At 36.5% G+C, this 24,199-nt stretch overlaps 1 protein-coding gene across 1 annotated transcript in view; it reads left to right on the forward strand.

The window, feature by feature from the left end:
- The window catches only part of KCNH7 (potassium voltage-gated channel subfamily H member 7), a 207,859-nt gene that overhangs the window by 132,909 nt on the left and 50,751 nt on the right, over positions 1 to 24,199 (forward strand). The window contains exons 4-5 of the mRNA XM_063400641.1: positions 2,105 to 2,533; positions 10,194 to 10,408. Of these exons, the coding sequence (XP_063256711.1) occupies positions 2,105 to 2,533; positions 10,194 to 10,408 (644 nt within the window). The remainder of the gene's footprint in view (positions 1 to 2,104; positions 2,534 to 10,193; positions 10,409 to 24,199) is intronic.

A 24,199-nucleotide genomic window follows, 5' to 3' on the forward strand; every position in this document is an offset into this window, starting at 1 on the left:
AAGTGCCAACAATGAGGTCAGATGTTTGCATATGTCAAAAAATTATTCAGACTATTACATGAGATTCAAAGTCGTATGCAAGAAAGCTGAGTGGTCAAATGATAAAACAGCAAAATAAAATTTTTGCAGACACAATTTTAGAGACTAAATTATCTATTACCAAACAACAAAATGTCTCAGCGGTTATAAAAATATCTTAAATTAACACAGTTAGAAAAATAATTCGAAATAGCAATGAAATATTTGTAATTATAAGGAAGTGAACTAAGGTCAAAACAAAAAGCCATTATGTCACTGCACTGGTCCCTAAATCTGGGAGTAGCTCAGATCAGTGTCAAAAGGATTACGTTAGAAATAAAAAGTAACTGAGAAGAGTGAGAAAGATGTTCAGAGGTACACAGTGCATTAACACAAACATTCTTCAGTTTGCAGAACAGGTATACAAAGAGCGATTCAGCAGATGTATGAAAAACTGTATATAGCCACATAGAGACCATATTGAGACTATACAAAGGGAGTAATTATCAGCTATTTTTTATAGGAATTAGAACCCTCCCCAAGGCAACAAGTGTATAGCAAGTAAGGGCAAGTATTTTTCACAAACATGCTAAAACTGTGGAATTCTTTCCTATAGAATTTTTTGCAGATTAAACTACAAACATTTTTAAAAAACACTGAGACAAATTCATAGAAGCAAGGCACACCAAATGTTCAGTTTGTGGTTTGAACAAACAATTTCTAGCTCAGGAAGTTTCTGAAATTCAGATAACTAGAAACTGAGTAAATTTACAGAGAGAAGTAGCACAACGTAGTGACTCTTAATCTCCTTGTCCATTTATCCACCACTAGAAAATATCACGGCCAAACAGTGTGCTAAATGGACCTTTGGTGTCATCTAGTACAGCAATTTTAGCTCTTATACAGGTTTTCCTGAGCAGGGTACTCTCACCTTCACTCATTTAGAATTCAAAATACAACTCCATATTCAACACTAAATATATAGGATGTCCATTTTAAATTATTAAATGATTAAGCTGGGCCATCTATTGTTCTCCAATTACTGTTTGCCATAGGCATAAAAGAAAGACTATTTCAAAACATGTCAGTGTGGAACAACAGATTTCAGTGGCAAATATTAATAAATGTTAGGTAGCAACAAATGCTGGCAATTTAAACTGACTGAAAAAAAAAATCCTGTCCCAAACAGAACTTCTTATCTTAGCAAAAGAGAATAAGAATATACTTTGAAATATTCTCCAAGAAATCATTTCACTATTTATTCACTGTTGAAAACATTTATGTAGCAAAGTGATGAGATACAAGAAGTTGTAAGTCAAATACGACAACTGATAATTTCAATTATTTAAATTATTTTCTTTTGTTAAATTTTCTTTAGCATTGTTTTTCTCAACTTTTAAATATGTTTTCTGTACATCTGAGAGTTGAATTACACAAAACCTTACAATATTTTTTATTTAGGTTTGGGGTTTTAGAAGAACCATTACATAAAGTGTTCGTTTTCCACACACTCAGGATAGTCTCCCCTGCTGGTCAACACACCAAGCCCAACTCAGCCCATCCCATGCAAATGTAAATAATAACTGCATTGTGAAGGTGCAACTGAAGCTTGAGAGCTGTGTCACTCTTTTTTCTTCAATTTGCCCCTTTACTTTTCATTTTAAATTTATTAAAATTGTTTCATCTAATCATCAGATGTAAGTATTGGAGAGGATTGTAGCAAAACTGATGCACAGCTTATTTCTCTGTCCCAAGAAATTAGCTCCAGTAGTTTCCTGTTTAATCTGTAGCCAATAAATGCATATATCAGCAGTGTATTTATAAGCACATGGAGTTCCACTAATAATAGAATCCAGAAATATCTATTTCAGGATAACAACTCCAAAGCAAAGTAGCTAGACATATTCTGGCAGTCTTTTATAGATACATAGAATTTTAATTTAGAAAGGAACATCTGAATCTCAGAGCTTTTAAAATGGGCTGTAGAATTAATGCTGCTATTCTCATTGTAAGTGAAAAAAGCTGATTTTAATGATCAGACACGAATGTGTAATATTTTTTTCTGTTTCTGTGTATTGACATGCAGGCAGACTTTTTGGCTTCCGGCTACCGGGACTGAGACTTCTAACATACAGAAAGCAGTCCTTACCCCAGGAGGACCCCGATGCAGTCATAATCGACTCATCTAAGCACAGCGATGACTCAGTGGCAATGAAGCACTTTAAATCACCTACTAAAGAAAGCTGCAGTCCTTCAGAAGTGGATGATACAAAAGCACTGATTCAACACAGCAAATGCTCACCTTTGGTTAATATATCCGGACCTCTTGACCACTCATCACCTAAGCAGCAGTGGGACAGACTCTACCCTGACATGATACAGACAAGCAATCCACTGACCCATTCCAGATCAAAGGAAAGTATTTGTAGTATACGGAGAGCCTCTTCAGTACATGACATAGAAGGCTTTAATGTCCACCCCAAGAACATTTTTAGGGACCGTCATGCAAGTGAAGGTAAGGTAGAAAGTCAATCACTATTCTTTGATGTACTAAAAAAGGAATTTTTTCAATATTTCCTAGTAATAATCATTCCTTTGTAAACAAATCTAAATATAGTCAGCTATATGTAATGACTCAAATATGCCTAGAAAATATTAAGGGCCCAGATATGACAGGTTTATTTACACTAAATATTGTTTTTCATTTCCAAAGAGATTCATGGAATCATAGTGTTGATCTTCTCTATAAGGATATAGCAAACATTAGGGCCAGCAATCCTAAAGCTAATATTAGTGTTTGGGGGGTAAAAAATCAGGTGATCAAATTATAATTGCATGTACCATTCTCTCCTATACTTACATATATTAGATTGTCTTTGACTGTATGAAATCCTACTTCAGAGACTGATAAGTTTATTTCTCTTAAATCTATACTGTGCAGATTGCACATTCACTGATCCAACACTGAGACAAGCTTTTTCTCTCATGCTGAAGAAGATACCGTCAGTAACTCCACTGATGTACTTTGTGTAATGAATAGTGAAATATTTAGTGAAATGGTGAAAGGCTTAGCATAAACTTCATTTAAATGCGATTTTCTCCTTGTGCTAGTATATTCATGCAACCACCAAGTTACAAAGATGTTTCCTCTCTCCTAAATCCATGGAGTGTAGTCTATGATTTCTTCTTGAGGACAGGGAGTTTAAGAAACTTGGGAAAGAGCTTAGCAAGCAGAGGTTTGAAAGCCCTGTGAGTTGAGAGGTTTCATTGGAAAGTAGTTTTCAAAGAAAAGTGTCACATATACAATGCTTTCACAGCTACTAATTGTGTAATGACTTGCATAACACACCTTTGTATTTAGGCCAGATGACAAGGAATGTATGGTAACATTTTAAGATTCAAAAATAAATGTCATGGAAGAATGCGTATAAATTCTTAAATTAGCAGAAAAAAAATTTTCATTTTCAATGATGGCTTGTTTATCTCTTATTCACTGACTACAAGTGTAAAATCCCATGAAGTTCATCTGCTTTTTGGGAAGTTCATCTCAAGAACCCTTTGCTTTTACACATTTCCTAAACTATAAGTGTGAATGTTCCTCTGACACCCAGTTTAACTTGTAGAATAGCAAAACTAATCATTCCTTCCAGTCACTCTTCCTGTATTAAATATAATACATAAGTCCTTCTTTTTTCATTTCTGCTTCTTTTGGACCATGGGGGGGTTTTGTCAGTTCAAATGAACCTTAAAATTCAATTAATTCCATCCTAAACCGTACCATTTTATATAGTTCATGGTCGCATTAAGCCAATATTTCAAAATCAGGAGGCAAAAATCTCCAAGGCTGAACTTTGGCATGTCCTTTGGACCTATTGCATAAGCTTTATCTTGCTTTAAACTTCCTCATGTATTTAAAATCATCTTTCAAACAAAATGCATTTAAAAATATCTGGTTTTCAATTTCTGTTTACAGAACATTTTTCATTAAAGTACTTCCCTACTACTACTTATAGTAGTAAATGGTCATTCTTCATCCAAACATATATCTATGAAAATGTGTAAAAATCAGTTTGAATATGAAATGTCTTTGATTACAGTGGTAGAAAGCTGATGCATCAATCACCATACAATTTAATACTTGCTGAATGGAGGAGCAAAAATTTCTATCTCCATTTTATGTAAAAAAAACTTTTTTCAAATGTTAAGTACTAAGAAAAATAAATTTTACTGTGAGGAGTCAATAGTTCAATTGAATTCCTAAGGCCTCTCACACGATGTGATCATTTACAGTGTAAATAGACAAAACACTGTCACTCTGTTTTCACTCTGCATAAAGTAAAAAATAATAGAGAACCAGGCCCTAAGTTTATGTCATATATAGTCATTCTAGAAAAACTGAGCAGAAGAGAGGATGGCTCTCAGAAAGGCATTAGAATTAGTAACCATACTTGATGCCATCTGCTTACGGTCATGTTAGAATTGGGTACCTTATGCTGAAAAGATGTTTAAATTCATCCAGCAAGTCCTAATGGCCTAATTCAACGGTGAGCCATAAAACCCTATTATTTCTATAAAGTTATCCGTGCCGGTTAGGCGACCAAGATTCAGCTTAAATCATCTTCTCTGGGCTTGCAGATTCTGAACAGAGATAATGCAAAACCCCAAGCACAAGTAAACTACAATCCCAAAGGGCTAAACTCTTACCAAAGGAAACATAGGGTTTAATATATTTTGCCATTCCATTTTTATTTTGAGTTTTTCCAAATCATTCAAAAACTACTATTCTATCTGAAAATGTAAGTCAGGATTCAGTTTTTCCTACCCTTGCCAGTTCAAATAATATTAATTGAATCAGTAAAGCAGAATTCTGAAAGAAGTGAATAACATTACTTAGCTTAATACTAACGACAGTAATTTACCTGCAGTCAAATTTTAATGTAATGCAATTGAGGATAGAAATTATTTCATGCGTTAAATTAATTTATGTAGCCTTGTTGCCTATCACTTGAAAATTATCTTCGCTGTGCCCATTATATGCCAAAAGACATTACAGTAAAAATGACATTGTAGGGTTTTAAATTCATTTGAGTGTACTGGATCAAACTGCATTCTAAATTTGCCTATATGACAACAAAAGCAACAGGGCACAAACTGTGTCTTACACTCACCATCCAAAATGCAGCCAAGCCAGCCTCATCTGAAACACCAGCAAGCCAGATTTTGCAAGCATGTACAAGTTCACAGGGATTATTCAGAAATGTTACTGTCTTCAGAAAATGGACTCGGCAAGATCGCTGCAGCCTTCTGAACCAGCAGCAGGCTTCTCAGGCCAGCTCACCTCACCTCCAGCACTGCTGCAGATGCCCGGCACAGGAAGGCATTGGGCTGGGGGGAACTGAGGAGCCCTCCAGACCCGGTGCAGCTCACGGTGCCACACTGCCCCGTGCTCGGGAAGCTGAGGAGAAGGCAGCGGGTGTGAGAGCAGGGCACAGCGCTCGGGAAGCTGAGGAGAAGGCAGCGGGTGTGAGAGCAGGGCACAGCGCTCGGGAAGCTGAGGAGAAGGCAGCGAGGCAGCGGGTGTGACAAGGTCCCGCGCTGCCGCCGGTGCCCCGGCAGGCCACAGCCTCTGCCCAGAGCAGCGCCCACCACCCTCCACAGCACAGGGCTGTGGAGCAGCCAGAGCACCAGTGCCTCAGCCTCAGAGGTGGCCTGTCCTCCAGCCAAAGAAGCCTAACGTCTGCGTGAGCCCAAAGCACGTTTGAGAGGTGGTAACCTGCTCACAGCAGGTATTCACACCAGGAGGAAGGCCCTGCTCCCGGCCAGACCCACCTCACAGCCCTCAGTGCCACAGCCAGGCAGGGCACAGCACAAGGGGACGGTGGCTTGTGGATCACAGCATTGTCACATGAACCAGCATGGCATCTACCTCTGCACCTGAGTGGCTTCTTTAAATAGTGATAACAGCAATGATAATAATCTCCCTGAAAAAGTTTAATCTCACAAGAAGATTCAGGGCTAGGTGTGCCTGTGAGGACAGAAAGCTTTGCCACTGCTCCCTTGTGGAAAGGCACCTAAGAGCTGAAGGTTTAAGGTATATCTTTCTCCAGCACTAACTCAGAAGGGCATTGCTTAGGCTGCTGCCATGTTGAAAGCGTTTCCTCATGTGAGTCTGGGCCGGTGTGGAGCTCTCTGCTGGGCCTCCTGTGCAGCCCCACACGCCGTGCAGCCACCCTGAACTTCTGCCTCAGCTCCTCTTAATTATGTGGGGCTAATTACTTCTTCTTGGCACTTTTGTCCTCCAACCCATTGCCAGACTTGTGGAGAAAGATCTTTTTTATGTTTCTATTAAAGCAAGTTAGCTAAAGCTAGTCCTACTGACTGATGATCTACTCCAAACTATTTTACACATTATCTCAATTGTCAGAGTGACTTCACCTTCACTAAAGTCCTCATAATACAGCCAGGGAGGTGCAACAATATTTCAATTCAAACCATGCACACTTTGAAGCCATATTTTCTGCTTTTTCTAATGTAGATTTTAGTTGTCTTTTTTTCTCTTTTTCCTCATTTTTATTATGCTGAAAACCAGACAATGGTCACAATGTCAAAGGTAAAGTATACATCTAGACTGTACCTTCCAGTGTTTCAATCAGCCACACTTTTTGGCATGTTACTTTGCCTGCTGTATGAAATGTTCAAATGCAACATTCCCATATTGACCTCTCTAGGGCTAGGTGTATTACATAAATTATATTTATTAAACATGTAGTTACCCCCATAACTCTTGTCTCAAAGCACTAACCACAAATCATTGGAAAAAGTGAAGGCATAGTTAAACAGTCTTTTGAATTTTTATCTGTTAATTCAAAAAAAAGAAGGGAGGGAAGTAGAACAGCTTAACTCAGTGCTGTTGTCTTTAAGCAGTCAAAACTTCTGTTGAAGCTACCAGGAGTTTTACCTGGAAAAGGATGTGTGATTGAATGAGGATATTAGCAAATGAGCCATTGTTACAAGTGCTTAGTTTTCAGTTAACTCTCTCAAAAATTTAATAACTGATCATCAGGACCCTTGTGGAAGTATCTTCACTTATTCCTCTTTTGTCTCTTTAAAACTAGTTTCACGTTCCTGGATGGCAGGGGGTATGGTTTCAAGCTTCCTGTAGCATTGAAATATGCATGCATGGACTTCACTGCTGATTTCATGTTTAAATAATTTCAGTGCAATTACAAAACAATGTCTTTTCACCAGCATTGAGCTACGTGTTTTGGGAGCAAGTTGTACATAATCCATAAATTACTTCCTCCATTTCTGAAGATTACTTGCTAAAGTGTTCAGTTTAATTGCCATATTTGTATCTGTGGGAAAACTGGTTTGTGACTTCATGCATGATGCAAAAAGTGTGTGTACCTGGTAAAATCTCTCTAAACTGCATGCAGTGCATGACCTAGATTCTGTAAAACAATTTGTGGACTACAAAATCATTCCATTTGCTTGATGTGTATGTTGGCAAAATCTTGGGGGAAAAACATGCAGTTTATATACTGTACAATAACATTTATAAATGTATTTACTGCTGGTGAAAGTTGATGAATTGGCAGCTCAGGAGAGTGAAATCATTTCTCAAGGCATTGTGTAAGCAAGAATGATGAAACCTTACCATAAAAATGAGGAGCTCAAACTTAACCTGAAAGATTCTCCTTTTTAGGCTAGGCAGAAGGAAGTCATTCTCCCTGCTTATTCAGTTCTTTGCCTCTCTGTTGAAACTGTCAATCAGGGTGCCAATTAGTATCAATTGTGATTGTGATTTGTCATGGCCCCCTTTTTCTGCTTTTTACTGTGACAATATAGCAATGGTTACCAGCTGTCAAGTATCAGTATCTGTCAGCTTGGGCTGTACTTACGCTAATACTGTCTTTCAATCAATTACCATTGCCAATGAGGTGCATTATACCTTTCACCACTTTCTAAAGCAAAAGAAGATGGGGGGAAAGAGGCAAGGTTTTATTCTCATGTGCAATGAACTCAAGCCTAATATCATGCACTATGGCATGAGTATTAGGTAGGGGAAGAGAGAGTAATCCCCTTTGGAAAGAAGTGATAAAAGATGTAAATCTCAGAAACCAAAAGTTCAATGGAATTTAAGCTTCTATAAAGCTACTAATAAAATAAAATCTTGCCTACTATCTAATCACAGATATGCCTAAGCCATCTTAGTTTCCTCTTATGTTTGAATTCCTAAGACATCAAGAATCTTGTTAATCTGACAAATGGTTTCAACATGATATCCTGCTTACGTTTGAACTGATTCGATACTCAGAAACAATTGCTAAAGCTAGCAAAGAAGCAGGGCTGAAAAACTGCAGTCTGACCACATGTACAATAGCACACACCAGCCAGATTAGTCACTTCACTGATATGTGAGGAGATTGTGAGCCCTCATATATTTTGAACACTAATTTTTAGTAGACTCATATAGATGATGTGAAAGATTCAGGTCCCACCTGGGCCAAAAGGCATTTAAATATAGCATCACAATCCCTTGGTGGTGTTCTCAGTACCAGGCCTTTTTTACCATTCCTTGCAGATGAAGGGAAGGCTTTCTTCCCTTTTCCAATAAAGCTGTTACAAAACAAACAAACAAATATACTAGGAGAAAAAGAAGGACTGTTTTTCCATTTAATGATTACAGAACTCAGGCACAAATTCTTTTTTGTCTAGTGCATCATGCCATCCGTTGTCATCTTAAATTCCTTTCTGTGCAGTGGCAAAATTCAAATGGGGTAATAATGATTTTCCATCTGTGGTCCAGTTTAACATACAATTATCATGAGTGTAGGAGATAGAAAATATGTATAAATCCTTATAAGCTTCAAAAGAAAATTAAATGTCTGCTTATTCAGCAAGCATTTGAAGCCAGGTGTGATGGAAAATCAGCCCTCACTTAAAGACTTTTGGCAAAAAAAGAGAAAGAATTCAGCACAGCATAAAGCATTTACCCACAGCCATCCCCAGGCAGCTGGTTGAATGAATTTCATTCATTCTCACATTGCAAATAAAATCAGCTGTTCCACTGTTGACTCTGCAATTTACCCCATAGGCCTAATCCTATCCCATTGGCTGTTCCTGATTTAACATATACATTCTTGTTTTCCTCTCAGGAAGATAAAAGAAAACCTCAAAAATAAGAAAAAGAGAAAAGCATCATATTGTTGCCCTTAACTGAATTAAGGCAACCTTAAATGAGGTTCTCATGTGGATCTAAGAAATATCCTTCCATCCCACACTTTATGTATATTATTGCTGACTGCAAGACCTGGATTTTTTCTTAAATCTCTAAGTGGATTTAGGTCTCCCTATGTAAATATCTCTATAGTTGTTTTTACCAGTATTGTTCTCAAAAGCAACTTTTCCTTGCAATGAATACTTTTGGTTTCCCAATGAACGTTACAATGACAGTACAAAACAAGTATTCTGATAATTTATATTCCTTTCTTGTTCAAACAACTCTGTCCAATAATGAAAAGAACAATTATAAAGGATATGTACCTCATGAAGTATGTAAATTCTGTATTTTTTATCATGGTGCACTATTACAATATAAGAAGTTTATATATACTCTGTTAATATTCTGCCTATGAGTATCCATGTAGTTTCCAATATTTTGTGAGCAATGACAATTGAAGAAATGTATTTTGAGAGTCTACTCAATTTTCCAGTTTCTTTGAACTATCATGTGAGCATGAGCAAGGTAGAGATGTGATAATAGAGCCTTTGCTAATTCCAGGCACTCTTATATAACCATGTGTCCTGTTTCCGCTCTTATAAACAAATGAGCATATAGTCTTTATATTCAGCCAGAACTATAAGAGAAAACCAGCATTCCCAGTAACATGAAAACAAGTAAGGACAGTTGCATTATGCAATTTGGAATCCATTGACTATATAAAAAATATTGAGGGTTATATGTAAAGAAAATGTCATATTTATAGCCAATATTAGATTTGAATCTAATCAGAAATAGAAATAGAGATTTTTAAAACGTAGATACTTTTTATTATTAACAAGAGGTATACAGAAAAATTTTTATCACCCTTTTAACATATCCCACCTAAATATTAATCATAATTTATTTCCTTTCATTTCTCAGATATTAAATATGTGTTCTGGTTTTTCAGGGCCTTTTAATCATATCAAGTCAAGTCTGTTGGGATCCACATCGGATTCAAATCTCAACAAATACAGTACAATCAACAAAATTCCTCAACTCACACTGAACTTTTCAGATATCAAAAGTGAAAAAAAATCTTCATCTCCTCCTTCTTCAGAGAAAGCAATTATTGCACCTAAGGTGAAAGACCGAACGCACAATGTAACAGAGAAGGTTACACAGGTAAGGTAATGCATATTATTTTAGTTCATTTTCAATTTTTTTCAGTGTATTCAATGGATTCTTATTCTTTTAATGAGTGGTTTGTCGATTTCCAAGATAATTTGAAGTCTTTAAAACATTATGTAATTTACCTTCAATTCAGGTGCTTATGAGGTAGTCTACAACAAATAAAACTTTTCAGTTCTCATTTTTTTTAATGGGAAAGAAATGTAGTATGCACCATGTGTCCCAAATAAGACTAATCATTTCAGTGATTCCTGTAATTTATAAATATTAGTTTCATTCTTCGCAATTTTTTTCAGCATTATGAATTTCTGATTAGTGTAAGGCACAACATGATAACAAATGGTAGGTGATTGTGCCACTGTGTCATAATTACATTTCATAATTTCTCTTCAAGTTCTTTGGCTTTTCATGATGTTCTTTCTTGTGGGTATCTTTTCCACATCTGTGCATACATAAGGGTTTGGACTGGATATATGATATATATTGTGAACAAGGCCTATAATTGAAACAAAACTGAAAATAATTTAAGACAGCATGTTTCTTCACTCTAAGACAGATGCAGTGCCCTCTGAATACAACAGAACTTTTCAGCTTATTTCAGTATTATTACATTTGTGTTACAGTCTTATATGGAGAGTGACTGGGACAGGCTAGCAATGTGGAACATTCTGAAAACAAATACCAAGAGATGACAGTATCCCAAATAACTTTCATAGGGTTAGTAAGCAGAGGGCTGGCCCTTAAGTGCCCAGACAGACTGAAAGAGGTAAGAAGTGTTTTGTCCTGGAATGCAGATAGATATTCCATATGGAAGATCTTGTCAAGAGTAGCTTTTGGCTTAGTATCATAGAATGAAAGAATTTAAGACCATGAAGTCCAACCATTGACCCAGCACTGACAAGTCCATGACTAAATCATGTCCCCAAGTGCTGACCAGACTGCAGCTTCTCCACATTGGTGCTCTGCCAGACGATGTCCATGCTGCTACTCCCTTTGACAGTTATAAAAAGGAATGAATTGTACACCCTCCTAGAGAAATAGAGATAAAAGTTCCATAGTTTCTATTCTGAGATCAGTTAGTGCCTAAAAAGTAATTGGATTTTTATCTTTCATATATTTTGTCTTTAATAGCTAGCTTGAATCTGCAACCATTGTCCTGTCTTCTGTGGTCAGTTTGAAAGATATAATCTCTTCTGGATCCATTTTGATATGTTTTAAATTATTCATAGTAGTTATATATAGAAGTCTTTTCATAGATAATATGGTAAAAAGTCAAGTTATATAAAAAAGACTAATTCTTATAAGTTATATAAGCATGAGGCAAGGTGGGTTTTTTGGACTTTTTTTTTTTTTCTTTTTTTTAAATTCTGACTGGCTAATTAGTGCCCGAGTGCTGAGTTTCTATGTATACTAGTGATGCTGTTGGGGTCAGAAGGGGAAGGAGAATTTTTTTTTTAAATCTATGTTTATTTGCCAAATAATTTAGATTTTATTAAAAGTCCAATGGAAATTACATGGATCAGCTAATCTTTCCATGAAAATTGATACCTACTAAATTCAAAATTAAATTTGAAATGCTCTGTAAAATCTTTACACTTCACGAAAGCCTTCCAATTTAATTTGACATTGGTTTATGTCCTTTTCCAGAACAATCTCAGCCACTGTGCAGAGCACAATTTGCATAGCAAACTTTGATGCCATATCATTCATTATAATTGGAAATAGTTCCCTGCAGCTGCTGCTTTTTCTGTTATTACATTCACTTATCAATGTTTTTAGTTGCTGCTTCATCCTAAATGCTTGAATCAGGTACAGGTAGAAACTCCCAGGAGGTATAAATAAATGTAGGTCTATAGTATTACCATGGTCAAGGATATAGTCAACTAGAGATTCATGAATTAGATTTGAAATAGACATTTAGAAGATTAAAGTGTCTAGGTTTAGTCTTGTTTATGTTTCTATTTCCAGTTATTTCAATATATTTTATAAGAGTCAGCTCTTCGAAGCTTTTGCTTCATGTCTGACTGTAAATTCCTTTGTAAATCTTTTCCTAGGCCATAGATCCATTATGTATCTATCTGCAGAACAGTGCAAAAGTGAGCTTGGAAGATTTGAGAACAGTGTTGAGAATAGAATATGGTAGAAATGTTAGATGAGGTAGTTAAAATATGCTCATGCTGACACAGTCTCTGATAAGGAAATCTGTTCAAACAGCATAAAAAGTACACAGAGGGCAATACAACCTATTTAATCTATGGGGCAGTAAAAGAGCAAATGAGTATAAAACAGCCATGGTAAGTTTACAAGTTACCGTTAATCAGAGCTTTGACATTCTGGAACAGTCTTCTAATAAAAGAAGTTAGGGCAGGGATTCTAAGTGTTGCTAGAAAGAGCGTGAGAAATGTAGTGAAGGGATACATAACATGCTGTTTTTCTGGGATTGCGGGACTTGATGATGTGAAAAGCTTCTCTCACTCACATATTGTACCATTCAAACATACATCCATGCATCTATCCATTTGTATCCTTATTTTCTATCTTTCTTCCTTTCCTCAGTTTTGCTCAGAAATTTGATCCTGCTGTTATAATCTGACAATTCCACTATTGTGGCTCCTCATTGTGTAACTCAAAATACAGAGATGCGATCTCTTGTATGCACCACCCAAAAATATCAGTGAGCCTCCCTGTTGGATCGTGCAGACTGGATTCTCTCTCATGTATCAGTAATATCAAATCAAGTACCAGCATTACAGGATACAACAAGCTCTTTTCAAAGACAACAGCTGTATAATTTCTTTAATATCCACAAGCTGGAGATGTATTTCAGTTCTTGAAGCAAGTGAAGAAGGAAAGGATGGCACATAGCCACCTTCAGAGGGAAGAGGAAGAATAATGAATAAAGTAAATAAAAGAGTGATTGGCCACTGTGTTTAGACGAAATGATGCACTTGGAGAAAACATTTAAAGAGGAGTAAGATACTTTAGTAGAAAGATTTTAGTGGAATAAACTAGAAATTAAAATTAGAATAAATTTTAGGAAATCATTATAGAAGAAAGAGGAGATGCTCTGGGACAGTAGTTTATACTTTGAGAGAAAAATCCAGGTTATACATTCTATTGCAAGAAACCTTCCAATACATTTTTTCTACTTAACAAGACAGTTCAGGACATTATGAAGAGATGAGAATTGCTTTAAGCTATAGCTCGCAGTGAGGTGATGCACATGTCCTGAATAAGTTGATTCCCTGATTGCTTTGCCTGGATTTTCACCTGGGGCTTCACTGATCGTAACTCCTTGTGTAAAGCCAAAAAGCATAACAACTTGTGGATGCTTTTTTCTGTATAACGTAGACTTTTACTCAGAGAATTAGTCCAAGTGCAGCTGCTAGATAGCCCTGATTGATAAACTGGCATTGTTATATTCCAGTGATTCCATTGTTATATTCCAGATACTTGTGACATTTCCATTCCACTTTAGAAAAAAAAAACTAAAATGTTTTTCATTTAAATTTCCAGAGCTGTTAATGTCACTCTCTTCTAGAAAAATCTCAACTTACTTTTTTCTCTTATTTCTTTCTTTATAGTCTGTTCAGGAGGACTGTGCAGTTTCTGCACTCTTTTGTACTGACAGGTTCTGTTGGGGTCCTGACACTGATGGTTAGAAAGAGACAAGTCTTCCTAGAGGCACAAAAAGTAGACTTATTAAAGAAAGCAGCAGGGCAAAAGTCTGACATCTGTCCCTTAAGATTTTTTATGAATTCATAAAGGAGACTTCTGGCCTTAAAATTGAAGTGTGCAAAGACACAACAGGAACTGATTTTATCTTTTGTTTAAATACTGATTTATTGTAATGTTTCTTAGTCATCCGGTTTCCACTGATGCACAGCTGCAAGTTGTGAACTCTGTTGTAAACAGACTCATGAAGACCAGAATAGTCAGTATCTTTATGTTTAAAGAAAAGAGAGAATTCCTGAATGCCCATGACTTAATACTGTCAACAAATAACTGTCCCTGTTAATAAAAGTGTAAATCACTGGTCTCTTTATGGTGTTGTTTAGGAGAAACTGTATTGTTGCTTTTGATCACTATTATTCAGAGATCATTTATCTTGAAATTCATCAGTCTGAAGGAATACAGAATGTGGTTGAAAGGCCCAATATATATCTGTTGCTCATTTGTCTTAATAAATGACTTACAAGCAGGTAAAATTCTGTAATCCTTCAACTTCTTGTAATAATAGTTTTCAAAACAATCTCATTATCCACCTAGCTCTAGGAAACATATATATACCCAAACTGGTCATATGACTGATGAAATGATAAATATATACCTTGACAGGCTACACAGAATATTGTGATCTGACTTGCAGACATGCTGAACACCCACAAATCTTCTGAAAATAGAGCTGCCAGTGAAGGGGGGTGGGGGGAGGAGGGCCCATGTATGAAGTGATAGACCTTGTAGTTTCACTGCATGTTTTTGTAATCTGGCCAGACTCTATTTAGTTCCCCAAAAGATTAAGAAATAAGTAACAATATCCTCCCAAGGCCAATAAAGCTGTTGATATAAAAAGAACACTTATATGATCATGACTTCAAGCTGACCTTCAGGTTTTCAGGCTAAAAGAGGACTACCAGCATCTAGGACAGAGAGGGGCAATATAAGACCTAAAAATAAACCAAATTATTGATCTATACGTTTTCAGCTGACACACTGCACTGTTTACATCCTGTAATAATTCACATACACACAACATTTCAAGGCTGTTCATTTCGCATTCTGCATAATGCAGAAAATTCTGAATAAAGGCGAAACAATTTTGATTCCTTCCAATTACATAGCAAGATATACATCTTAGTAGTGAAATTAGGGGGTAGGCAGGGCCAACATTTCCTAGTTAATATATGGAAAGTTTAAATTTACTCTGAAGTAAATCTGAGAATCTTCTTTTTTGTGTTATTTGTAAATTGACACATTTTATACAGGAATCATTCCCTTTCTTTCTAATACTTAGCACCCTCATGCAATAAAATTTCATCTTTTATTATCATTAAATAATTAGGCTTTGTAATTACTATAAATGTAATTATAGAAATAGTAAAAATGCATGTAATTTCATTGTAATTTAGAAGGTGTGACACAGTCTGTGAAACAAAGAAAAGCAAAGAAACCATGGTGAAAACTGGTAAAAATACTTCAGTCCCAGTGTGGCCATTTAAACCTGTGCCAAGGTGTCACCACAACTGGAAAGTAGTATCTTTTGCACCAGAGCAAACAGCTATTCCAAGTGCACGGAAGCAGAAAATAAAGCCCACTGTTTTGATCAGTTTGAGAAGAAAACATAGTATTTTCTTTATAATTATTTGCTGTTGCACCAAGTTATAAAAATAAGATTCACAACAATTGTAAAAGATAAAATGTTCCTTCCCTACAGTAGAGCCTCTTCTTCTTGTGACAGCTGAATAGGTTCAGGCATCTGAACTGCTGCAGTGTTTCAAGAAGATTTCACAACATATGGTAGAAATGGAGCAGTCGGAAAGCCCAGCTGCTTTGCAGCATGTAACCTGGATGCATCCTTAATTAGTCCATGTCCTTCCCCCAAGATCTACACTTCTGAAAAGGGGATTACTTGATTTTGCTGAGTTGGGAAGAAGTATCCACTATCTTCTATGATTTACTGCTTTGAGTAATCAATGTTTTGTGTGATCTCTTTGTTTTTACTGTCTTGATGTTACATGGACTGAAGCATATGACCTTTGTTAATATTAGATCATTTGCCAAAGCAACATTCCTCTTCTGATGCTAAGAAGGGGGAGAAAATAGACTTTCAGACAGCATTGTGATTTGTTCTGATAATAAAATTTGGGTGTAAGAACTAACACTCTACAAACAAGCAAAGCTTATTGAAACCAAGGTGCTAACAGCATTTAGGCAAGCCTCATTTCTCTGGTCTAGAGCTATAAACACCCAAACTCCCACTTCATGGTGGATTGACCTTGGAAGTTTCTAAACTTGGTAGGTTACTCTGCTGAAACCAACAGTTTTGACACCCACCAGAACGTCTCACCATGAACTGCAAGTCAAGCCCCATGAAGATCCAAAGAGCTGTGAGATCCTCTGATGCATTTGGCATGCACAGTCTGGGATAATAGCTTTCACACATGCAGTTAAAGTTGCCTTAAAACAGCTATGAAGGAAGTCACAGTCCCTCTTTCACGTTACCTTAGAACCATACAAAAATGTAGTGTGGAAGAGACCTCTAGAGGCCGTCTAACCCAGCCTCCTACACAAAACAGCACAACTGCAAAGTTAGATCAAGGTCCGGTGGTTACAATGTTAACTCAGGACATTTCTATCTTTAGGTGAGCTTAAGTATATATTTTCCCAGAGACTGATAGCAATAGCAGCTGATGTGGGGAAAGAGGAAGGGAAGAGGGCTGTGGATCTCATGGGTCACAAAAAGCTGCTATTTTTCAAGAACACTGCTGCTATAGCCAACATTCAGGACAACCTCTTAGAAAGAGGCAGTCCTGGGTTGTAGTTCCAGAGTAATTTGACTATTCCTCATCTTACATAAATGACCATCTGTTTAAAAAGTCACAAAAATAACCCTGGGCACCATGGACTCAGACTCAGGACTCCCTCCCTCTCTAAGTGCCCTTACCCTCAAATGGTCTGGATTCTGAACTCTGCTCTAGTGCCAGGCACCTCATATGTACCTACTGCAGGGCCAATGTTGGATCTAGCCACAAAATGCCATAAGCTGGACAGGCAATGTTTAGCATCTACCTGAAATTATATAGTCACACCTATTAAGACTCATTTTCCTGAGGAAAAAAATAGGCAAGTGTGGTCAGCTAAGAATTTAATTTCTCTGCTCTTTTAATGAAATACTAGCTAGTATAAAAACTTTTGTGAGTAATCTAATGATCAATTTTTTCAAGGAAATTTGTACTCTCCCACAACTCACTAATGAAGGAAACTGATGAATAAACTAAATTTTAAAGAGAGAAAGTTCCTGCAGTTTGCAGGTAGTATGATGATGGTTATAAAGCAGTTATGTTCTACCACTAAGTATAAATGAGATTCTTAAGCATATTAACCAGAAATAACAATGAGGTTATTATTCTTTTGGCTTGGGCAAGGGGGCAGGAAAAAAACATGTGGATTAGTTGTTTTTGATGTACTGGCCACTGAAGAAAATATTTTCTAGTTAGAGTTTGATAGGGTTTAGCATTTTTTTCAAAGTAGTAGAAATAGTAAGAAAAAGCAAAGACTATAAACCCCAGTCAGCATAGTTGTTGTTTGATGAATTCTGAATGCCCTCAAAATTAATAAGCAAAATGAGAAGGTCACTTTTCTCATCTATTACCTGTCATGTGTTAAAACTTGGATAATGCTTTCAGCTTGTAACTGATAACAGGATCAATAGAGAAGGGCAGACCCAGAATAGGTCAGAGTTAAGGCTTTACAAAAAAAAGAAAGAAAAAGCAAGGAGAAAAACAAGGAAGCGGGGGATTAAATTAAATTATACTGAGTTATTAATAAAATCACAGTAGGGGAAAAATCAGGGGTTAGATGTATGAATCCAAAATCAAAGGTTCACAGAATTCCAAATATTATGTTTATTATGTTTATGAAATAGATATGCTTAATAGATAGTTATAGGTAATAAATCTAGAAAAATGTATTTTCAAAGCTTTTATTGAGCTTTATGGGTGGTATTGGTGTTATTGAACATAAAATCAATGAGCGTAGCACAACAAAAATCTCTAGGAAGTATTTATTAAAAGTGGCTAGTTCAGGCCATCTGTTACAAACCAGTTTAAACACAGATGAGCGAGGGAAACTAAGCTTCTGTGAATAACAAGGATCAGACCCAGAGAGGTTTGAAATATACCCAAAAAGCGTGATTAAAACCAGATGAGGTTAGATTTTAGCGCCATAAAAATAATCATATATTTTATTTAGTTGTAAAAGAGGCAAAGAAAGAAAGACAGAAAGAGAGAAAGACAGAGAGAGAACTAGTTATGTGTGAGGGATGGGGGGGCGGGAAGAGAGCGACAGGGGTTAGGTGGAAAGGTATCACCCTTCCCCGAGTCCCAACCATGTCCCATTGTCCCCCTCCATCTAGTCCTCTTGGTGGTGAGAGTCCTGCCACCGCTGCACCGAAAAGTATAGGATCCACTGGACTGATATATTTTTGGGCCAGGTGGGAAAGCCCAGCTGCCTCTGTTAAGGGGACCAGTCTGACACTGTCAGTTGCAATAGTGCATCTGTTGCATCATGTTGCAGTGCTCTGGTGCAGGGTCTGGGGACCCCTTTGGGATGGCCTTTGATGGGCCATGACACCCTTCTGCTTCTCTTCATGTAGATGCAGCTTTTCCTGGGGTGAGGGGACCCCACAGCAGAGCCCTGTACAGCACAGGATGGGTGTTCACTGACTCTGTCCAGAGGCTTTTTCTCCACACACTCAAAACCTCTCCTACCCCCACCCTTTGGTGTGAGGGTCTTGCCAGCCTGGCTGCTGATAGCCCTGGGGGTGTGGTCTCCACCCTGAAGGTGCTAAACTCAATCCAGCTGTGAATGTATTCCTCCTCCCCAGCCCAGACCTGAGTCACTATCTTCATCAGCTCCGGGCCTCAGTCAGAAGGCCTATTCAGGGCATGCTGGTCTTCCCTGCAGCTTCTGTAACACAGTTTTTCTATAATAGGCAAAAGTCCTTCGTGAAAATATTTAAGCCATAAATTATAACATTCAATCTCCGACACCATCTAAAGTGTAAAAATATACTATAATATAAAAATTTATCTGAAATGAAGTACTGAAATTGTATGAATAGTTGGCTGATATTCACAGTATGTAGAAAACTCAGAGTTTCTTCTTCTTGATATTTGATATACCTCGGGTAATTCTGTTTTTATTTTGACAATCGAATAAATCTTGCATTTTAGCACACGCTGAAATTGTCCTTAAGATACTTTAGGTTTATTTACAAGCACTTTTTTTTTTTTTTTTTTTTACTCAAAGAATTGCCAGTTTTACATTAAGGCAGCATCTTTTTAAATATGGAAATTCCAGTAACTACTCTATATCTTGGAAGCTGGTGTGAGATGGTATGTTCAGCTTCAGACAGACTGTTGACTATACTACTACTACTAAATGAGAAACATTTATTAAATGGAAAGAAAAGTTCTTTTCACAGCTTTGCATTTTTTCTATTCTAAGTGTCCATCTTCTTTGAAAATGTTCTACTTTCTAAATGAATTCTATTAATTATGAAGAAACCTTTCTTTTGAAGCAAAAGAACTGCTAAATGATGGGCTCACGTTTGTACCAATTAGTTCTGTTCAAGGAAGTTTAGTTTCACTGGGTTCATATGTGGGTTACAAATGGAAGACTATAACCAAATCAGAATAGCACCTTCTGCTACATCTTAGTCTCTAATGCTGTTAGTTCCTGGGTTTGGAATTGAGAAAAAAAATCAGAGCCTGTGGCTTATAGCCATTCTGCAGAACTTGTTAGAGGCCAGTTAATTTATTTTGACAAATGGTGCTAGGATAGGATGCAGACTGTAGCCTCCTTACAGATTTTTAAAAAAAGCTTGAAAAATAAGTTCTGTCTAGGATAGTTATTTACAGATATATTGTGCTGTCTGTTTTCTCACTTCTTTATATCCACTATGTCTAGTAAGGAAAGGAAACTGCAGTTTGCACAGTGTGATAAATTAGTCAATATATCTAGAAAACAATGAACTTTAAGGCTTACAGGCTTCTATTCTAGGCACTTTTTTCCACTGGATCGAGCTTTCAGTGCCTGCAGTAGCACCAAAAAGATTCCTTTATCTCCTTGGTTGTCACAGTTTAACCCCTGTTGGTGACTAAGTGTCATACAGCAGCTGCTCAGGTCCTTCCTGCACCCTCAGTGGGAGGGAGGAGAAAATCATGACTGATACTAATACTAATAGCAATTATAAGCAAGAGGAGGGAGGAAGAGGAAACGAGGGAGACAGAGACACAGGGAAAGAAGACCCAAGAAAAACAAGCAATATAATATAATTGTTCACTGCCAAATTTCTCACTGATGCTAAACCCATTCCCAAGCCACGATAAGTCTGTCTTCCTGGTAATTCCCCTCAGTTTATAGTCTGGGCATGATGTTCTATGCTGTGGACTGTCCAATAAGGCCCAACTGGGTTAGCTCTCCTGGCCATGCTTCCTGCCAGCTTCTTGAGCATCTGCTCATTGACAGAGCCTGGGAAACTGAAAAGTCCATGACTTAGGGTAAACATCACTTAGCAACCAAGACATCAGTGTGCTGTCAACATTATTCCCATACTAAATCCAAACAGAGCCCCGTGTCAGCTACTAAGAAGAAAATTAATGCCCTCGTAGCCAGAATCAGGACACTGGTTAAATCCTTAAATAAAATGTCATGTTCTCCTCTAAACATGAGCTTCATTTAGCATAACACGGGCAAGGTAGAACTTTTAAAGGACTTGCTTTTTTTCACTGATTCTGTGCTATTTCTGTTGTGTTTTTGTTTCTGTTGGAATACCAGAGTATTTAGTGAAGAATAATCATGAAGATCATACCATGTCTTGCCCCAATTTCCTAAAATTAAAATAAGTTTTTGCACTGTAAAACAATAAAAGTGTCTAATGTAAGATCCAGCTACCGGCTGAGCAAAGGCAAGTTTGTCTGCCCACTTCTCCATGGTCACAAATCCCCCTTTTTCTATCCCTAAACAGCATAAATTGCATTGGTGGCCCTAGAAATCTGGTTTATAGGATGGGTTTACTAATGAAATATAATTCGTATCATCAGATTGTCTGCTTCTATATATGAAATCTGTTCCGTTTACCCTTGCCAAATGGCTTTTTGGTTAAAATATCAATGGCCAAATTTTATAGAAGTTTGGGCAAGGCACTCAACTTTCCCAAATCTGTGTCAAGAGAGGAACTTGGGCAACCTGAGCAGAATGCTAAGACTAAATATCTCCTTTAAGTGAACAAGGTTGGGATGTGCTCATTAGGCACAAGCAAGGAGAGCCACAGGGAAGATAGTAATTTCTAAAGTAAGCTTTTCTCTCTACCAGAACAGTTTCAATTGCAGTTCATACATTTTTAAACACTATGGGGTCTAATTACAAAATGCAGATTTTCTAGCAACTAAACTTTGCTTATTTTGCATATTATGGGAAAACATTTACCATGAAACTGAAAGTTAAATTTAAATATGAAGATATGCATAAGGATCTTTTCTTCCTTTCTGCTGTACTCCTGACTGTTATGTCAGTAAGTACTGTAATCATAGAACCAAACTGTGAATGTAGCTACTTCATCATCACTCCATGCACTTTAGAAATTCTTATAGTTATTATGCTTTTCTTTATCCAATAAAAGCATTTAACAGCTAGCAAACCAGTCAAAATGTACAATAATGAAAAACACTTTTTCATAAATATTGTAAGAAGGATGAGATGCACCTACAAGTGCAAAACCTGCTTGCTTTATTGTCATGTTATGAACAGATTACAGAAAATATTTTTTGATTACTAAAACCGTACAATAATTTAAGCCCTTGTAAGAAAATTGACACTTGATATTTTGTTTTTAGACATATAAAGGCTTTTCAGCACCTTAGTGTTGCCAGGACAATGAATAACTCACAAACTCACTAGAATGTTGAAGAATAGCATTTGCTGTCTTCTGAAATATCTCATCGTGAATTTTAAATAAGAGGGTTACACAACTTTTAATACATATTCTGTCATTAGCTTTTGCTAAAAATAAAAGTCAATATCTTCTTTGTAAATATATTTTTTAATGATCTTATAATGTATATCCCTAAGTTTAGAGGTTAATAAGGTGCTCTTAGTAAATCTGGGTGCTTCTAAGTGTTGCTCTGACAATGCGTTATCCACCAATGTGAAAGTAATTATATAGTGACTGGCAGGAAGTGGCTCCTGAGGTTTAAGATTATATACCATTTCTTAATATTTTCATGGAAAATGAACTATAAAAATGCCTCCTCTCTTTTAATATCTAGCTTAATAAAAATAAATTGTAGGTTAGAGATATTACATATATTCAGTTTTGGTGAAAGGGTCTTGTTTGATGGTAATATCCATTAAATATTATTTCCCTGAAACCTAAAAAATTTTACTTAACAAACAGGAGAAGAAGGCTGCTCTACTGTTTTAATCACAAGACATACATAACTTTCTTTAACCATTTGAAGATTTTGGGTTGCTGTGTATGTAGATATGCTTAGCTGAATGAGATTTATATAATTATTTGATAAATTTATGAAAGTTCATCATTTCATGGCTTCAGCAAGGCCCTTAGCACTTCCAGGAAATCCCATTGCTCTCAAACATGCTTGTAGTGACAGATCAATATCTGGAACAAAAAAAAAATTAAAATACACTCAGAATAAGATTTGAATTTTCAGGTTCCACCAGTAATAACAAAAGCTCTGTTTCAATATCTATCTAAAATTACCCTTGGTGAATAGGTGGATGTAGTAAAAACGAAACCAAAACCACCCAAACCCAAACAAACAAAAGAAAAACCTTCTGTACAAAACCTCATTATTTTACTACAAATTGTCTCACAGAGAATGTTTTAGCATTCAGCATTATATACAAATAGTCATATTACATAATTTTAAAGCCTTTAATAAAGACAAAAGGACAAGGCAATTATTATTAACATTCCCCACTCTTAATATTTCAGGAGATGTTCCTCAGTAGCTGTCCTTTGAAAGACACGTAAAAATATCTTTTACATGTAAAAATACCTTGTAATGCTGATACATGAAAGCCTTATATAAAGCTGTGTTTGGACCAAACCAAGACCATTTTAGCTTTCTTTCAGTACTGGTGTAATCTTCTTAATTGTTCATGTCTGTGTAAGGAAGTCCATTATACTCTTTTGGAGAATTAGGTAATGCCTACTATCAGTGAGACAATGTTAATTTAAATTCCATTTGTTCATTAATACTCGTGTAATATTTATTTTCACTTGGTTTTAGATTCAGAAATCTCCTCAGGAGGTCCAGTCTGTAGATGTCTCATGGTAACGGTATGAATAGAGAGGAAAAGGAAAGAGATGTACTTGCTAGTTATAGCTTGGCAGCTTCAACAGAACTAATACACAGGAGGAAAGAGAGACAGGAGAGTTACTTCAAGAAAAGAAAGTTCCATAAAATCTATTAAAATAATTTTAAAGCTAAAGCAATACTGCCTCATTTTGAGTGCACTATCATTCAGATTTAAGGTCAGAACAATAACAGTCAATTACAACAATATGGCTTTAGCTTACAAGTCTGATTCATGGTTCTCATTTCCTTTCCAAGTTTTTCCTGCCCAATACTGTTATTAGCCTTGTTGATAAAGATCTGGAAATTAGTTCAAAACTACCTGTTAAAAGGAAGACCTATTATTGTGTATTTGGATTAGATCTAAAGAGTTAGATGTTCCAAATTCCTTCCCTTTTTTTCCACCAGCTATGATAATGTTTACAATACAATTATCCTGGTTCAATTTCTTCTTTACATTTTCATGTAATTTCATATTTTGGTGTTGAATATGCTTTATACTATGAGTTTCCTAAATCACTATTCATAGTAGATATTCAAGTCTTGCAGCGTATGAGCAGCTGATGCATTTCTAGATCTGCTGCATCCTTCCTGGCTTAAGGAGTGATCATTCACTCCGTTCTCAGGGCTGTGTGCCTAGTATTGGACTACTGCTGGACTGAGTGCAGCAACACATTGGCAA

This window comes from Prinia subflava, chromosome 6 (genome assembly GCF_021018805.1).
Source record: "Prinia subflava isolate CZ2003 ecotype Zambia chromosome 6, Cam_Psub_1.2, whole genome shotgun sequence".
Lineage (NCBI taxonomy): Eukaryota > Metazoa > Chordata > Aves > Passeriformes > Cisticolidae > Prinia > Prinia subflava.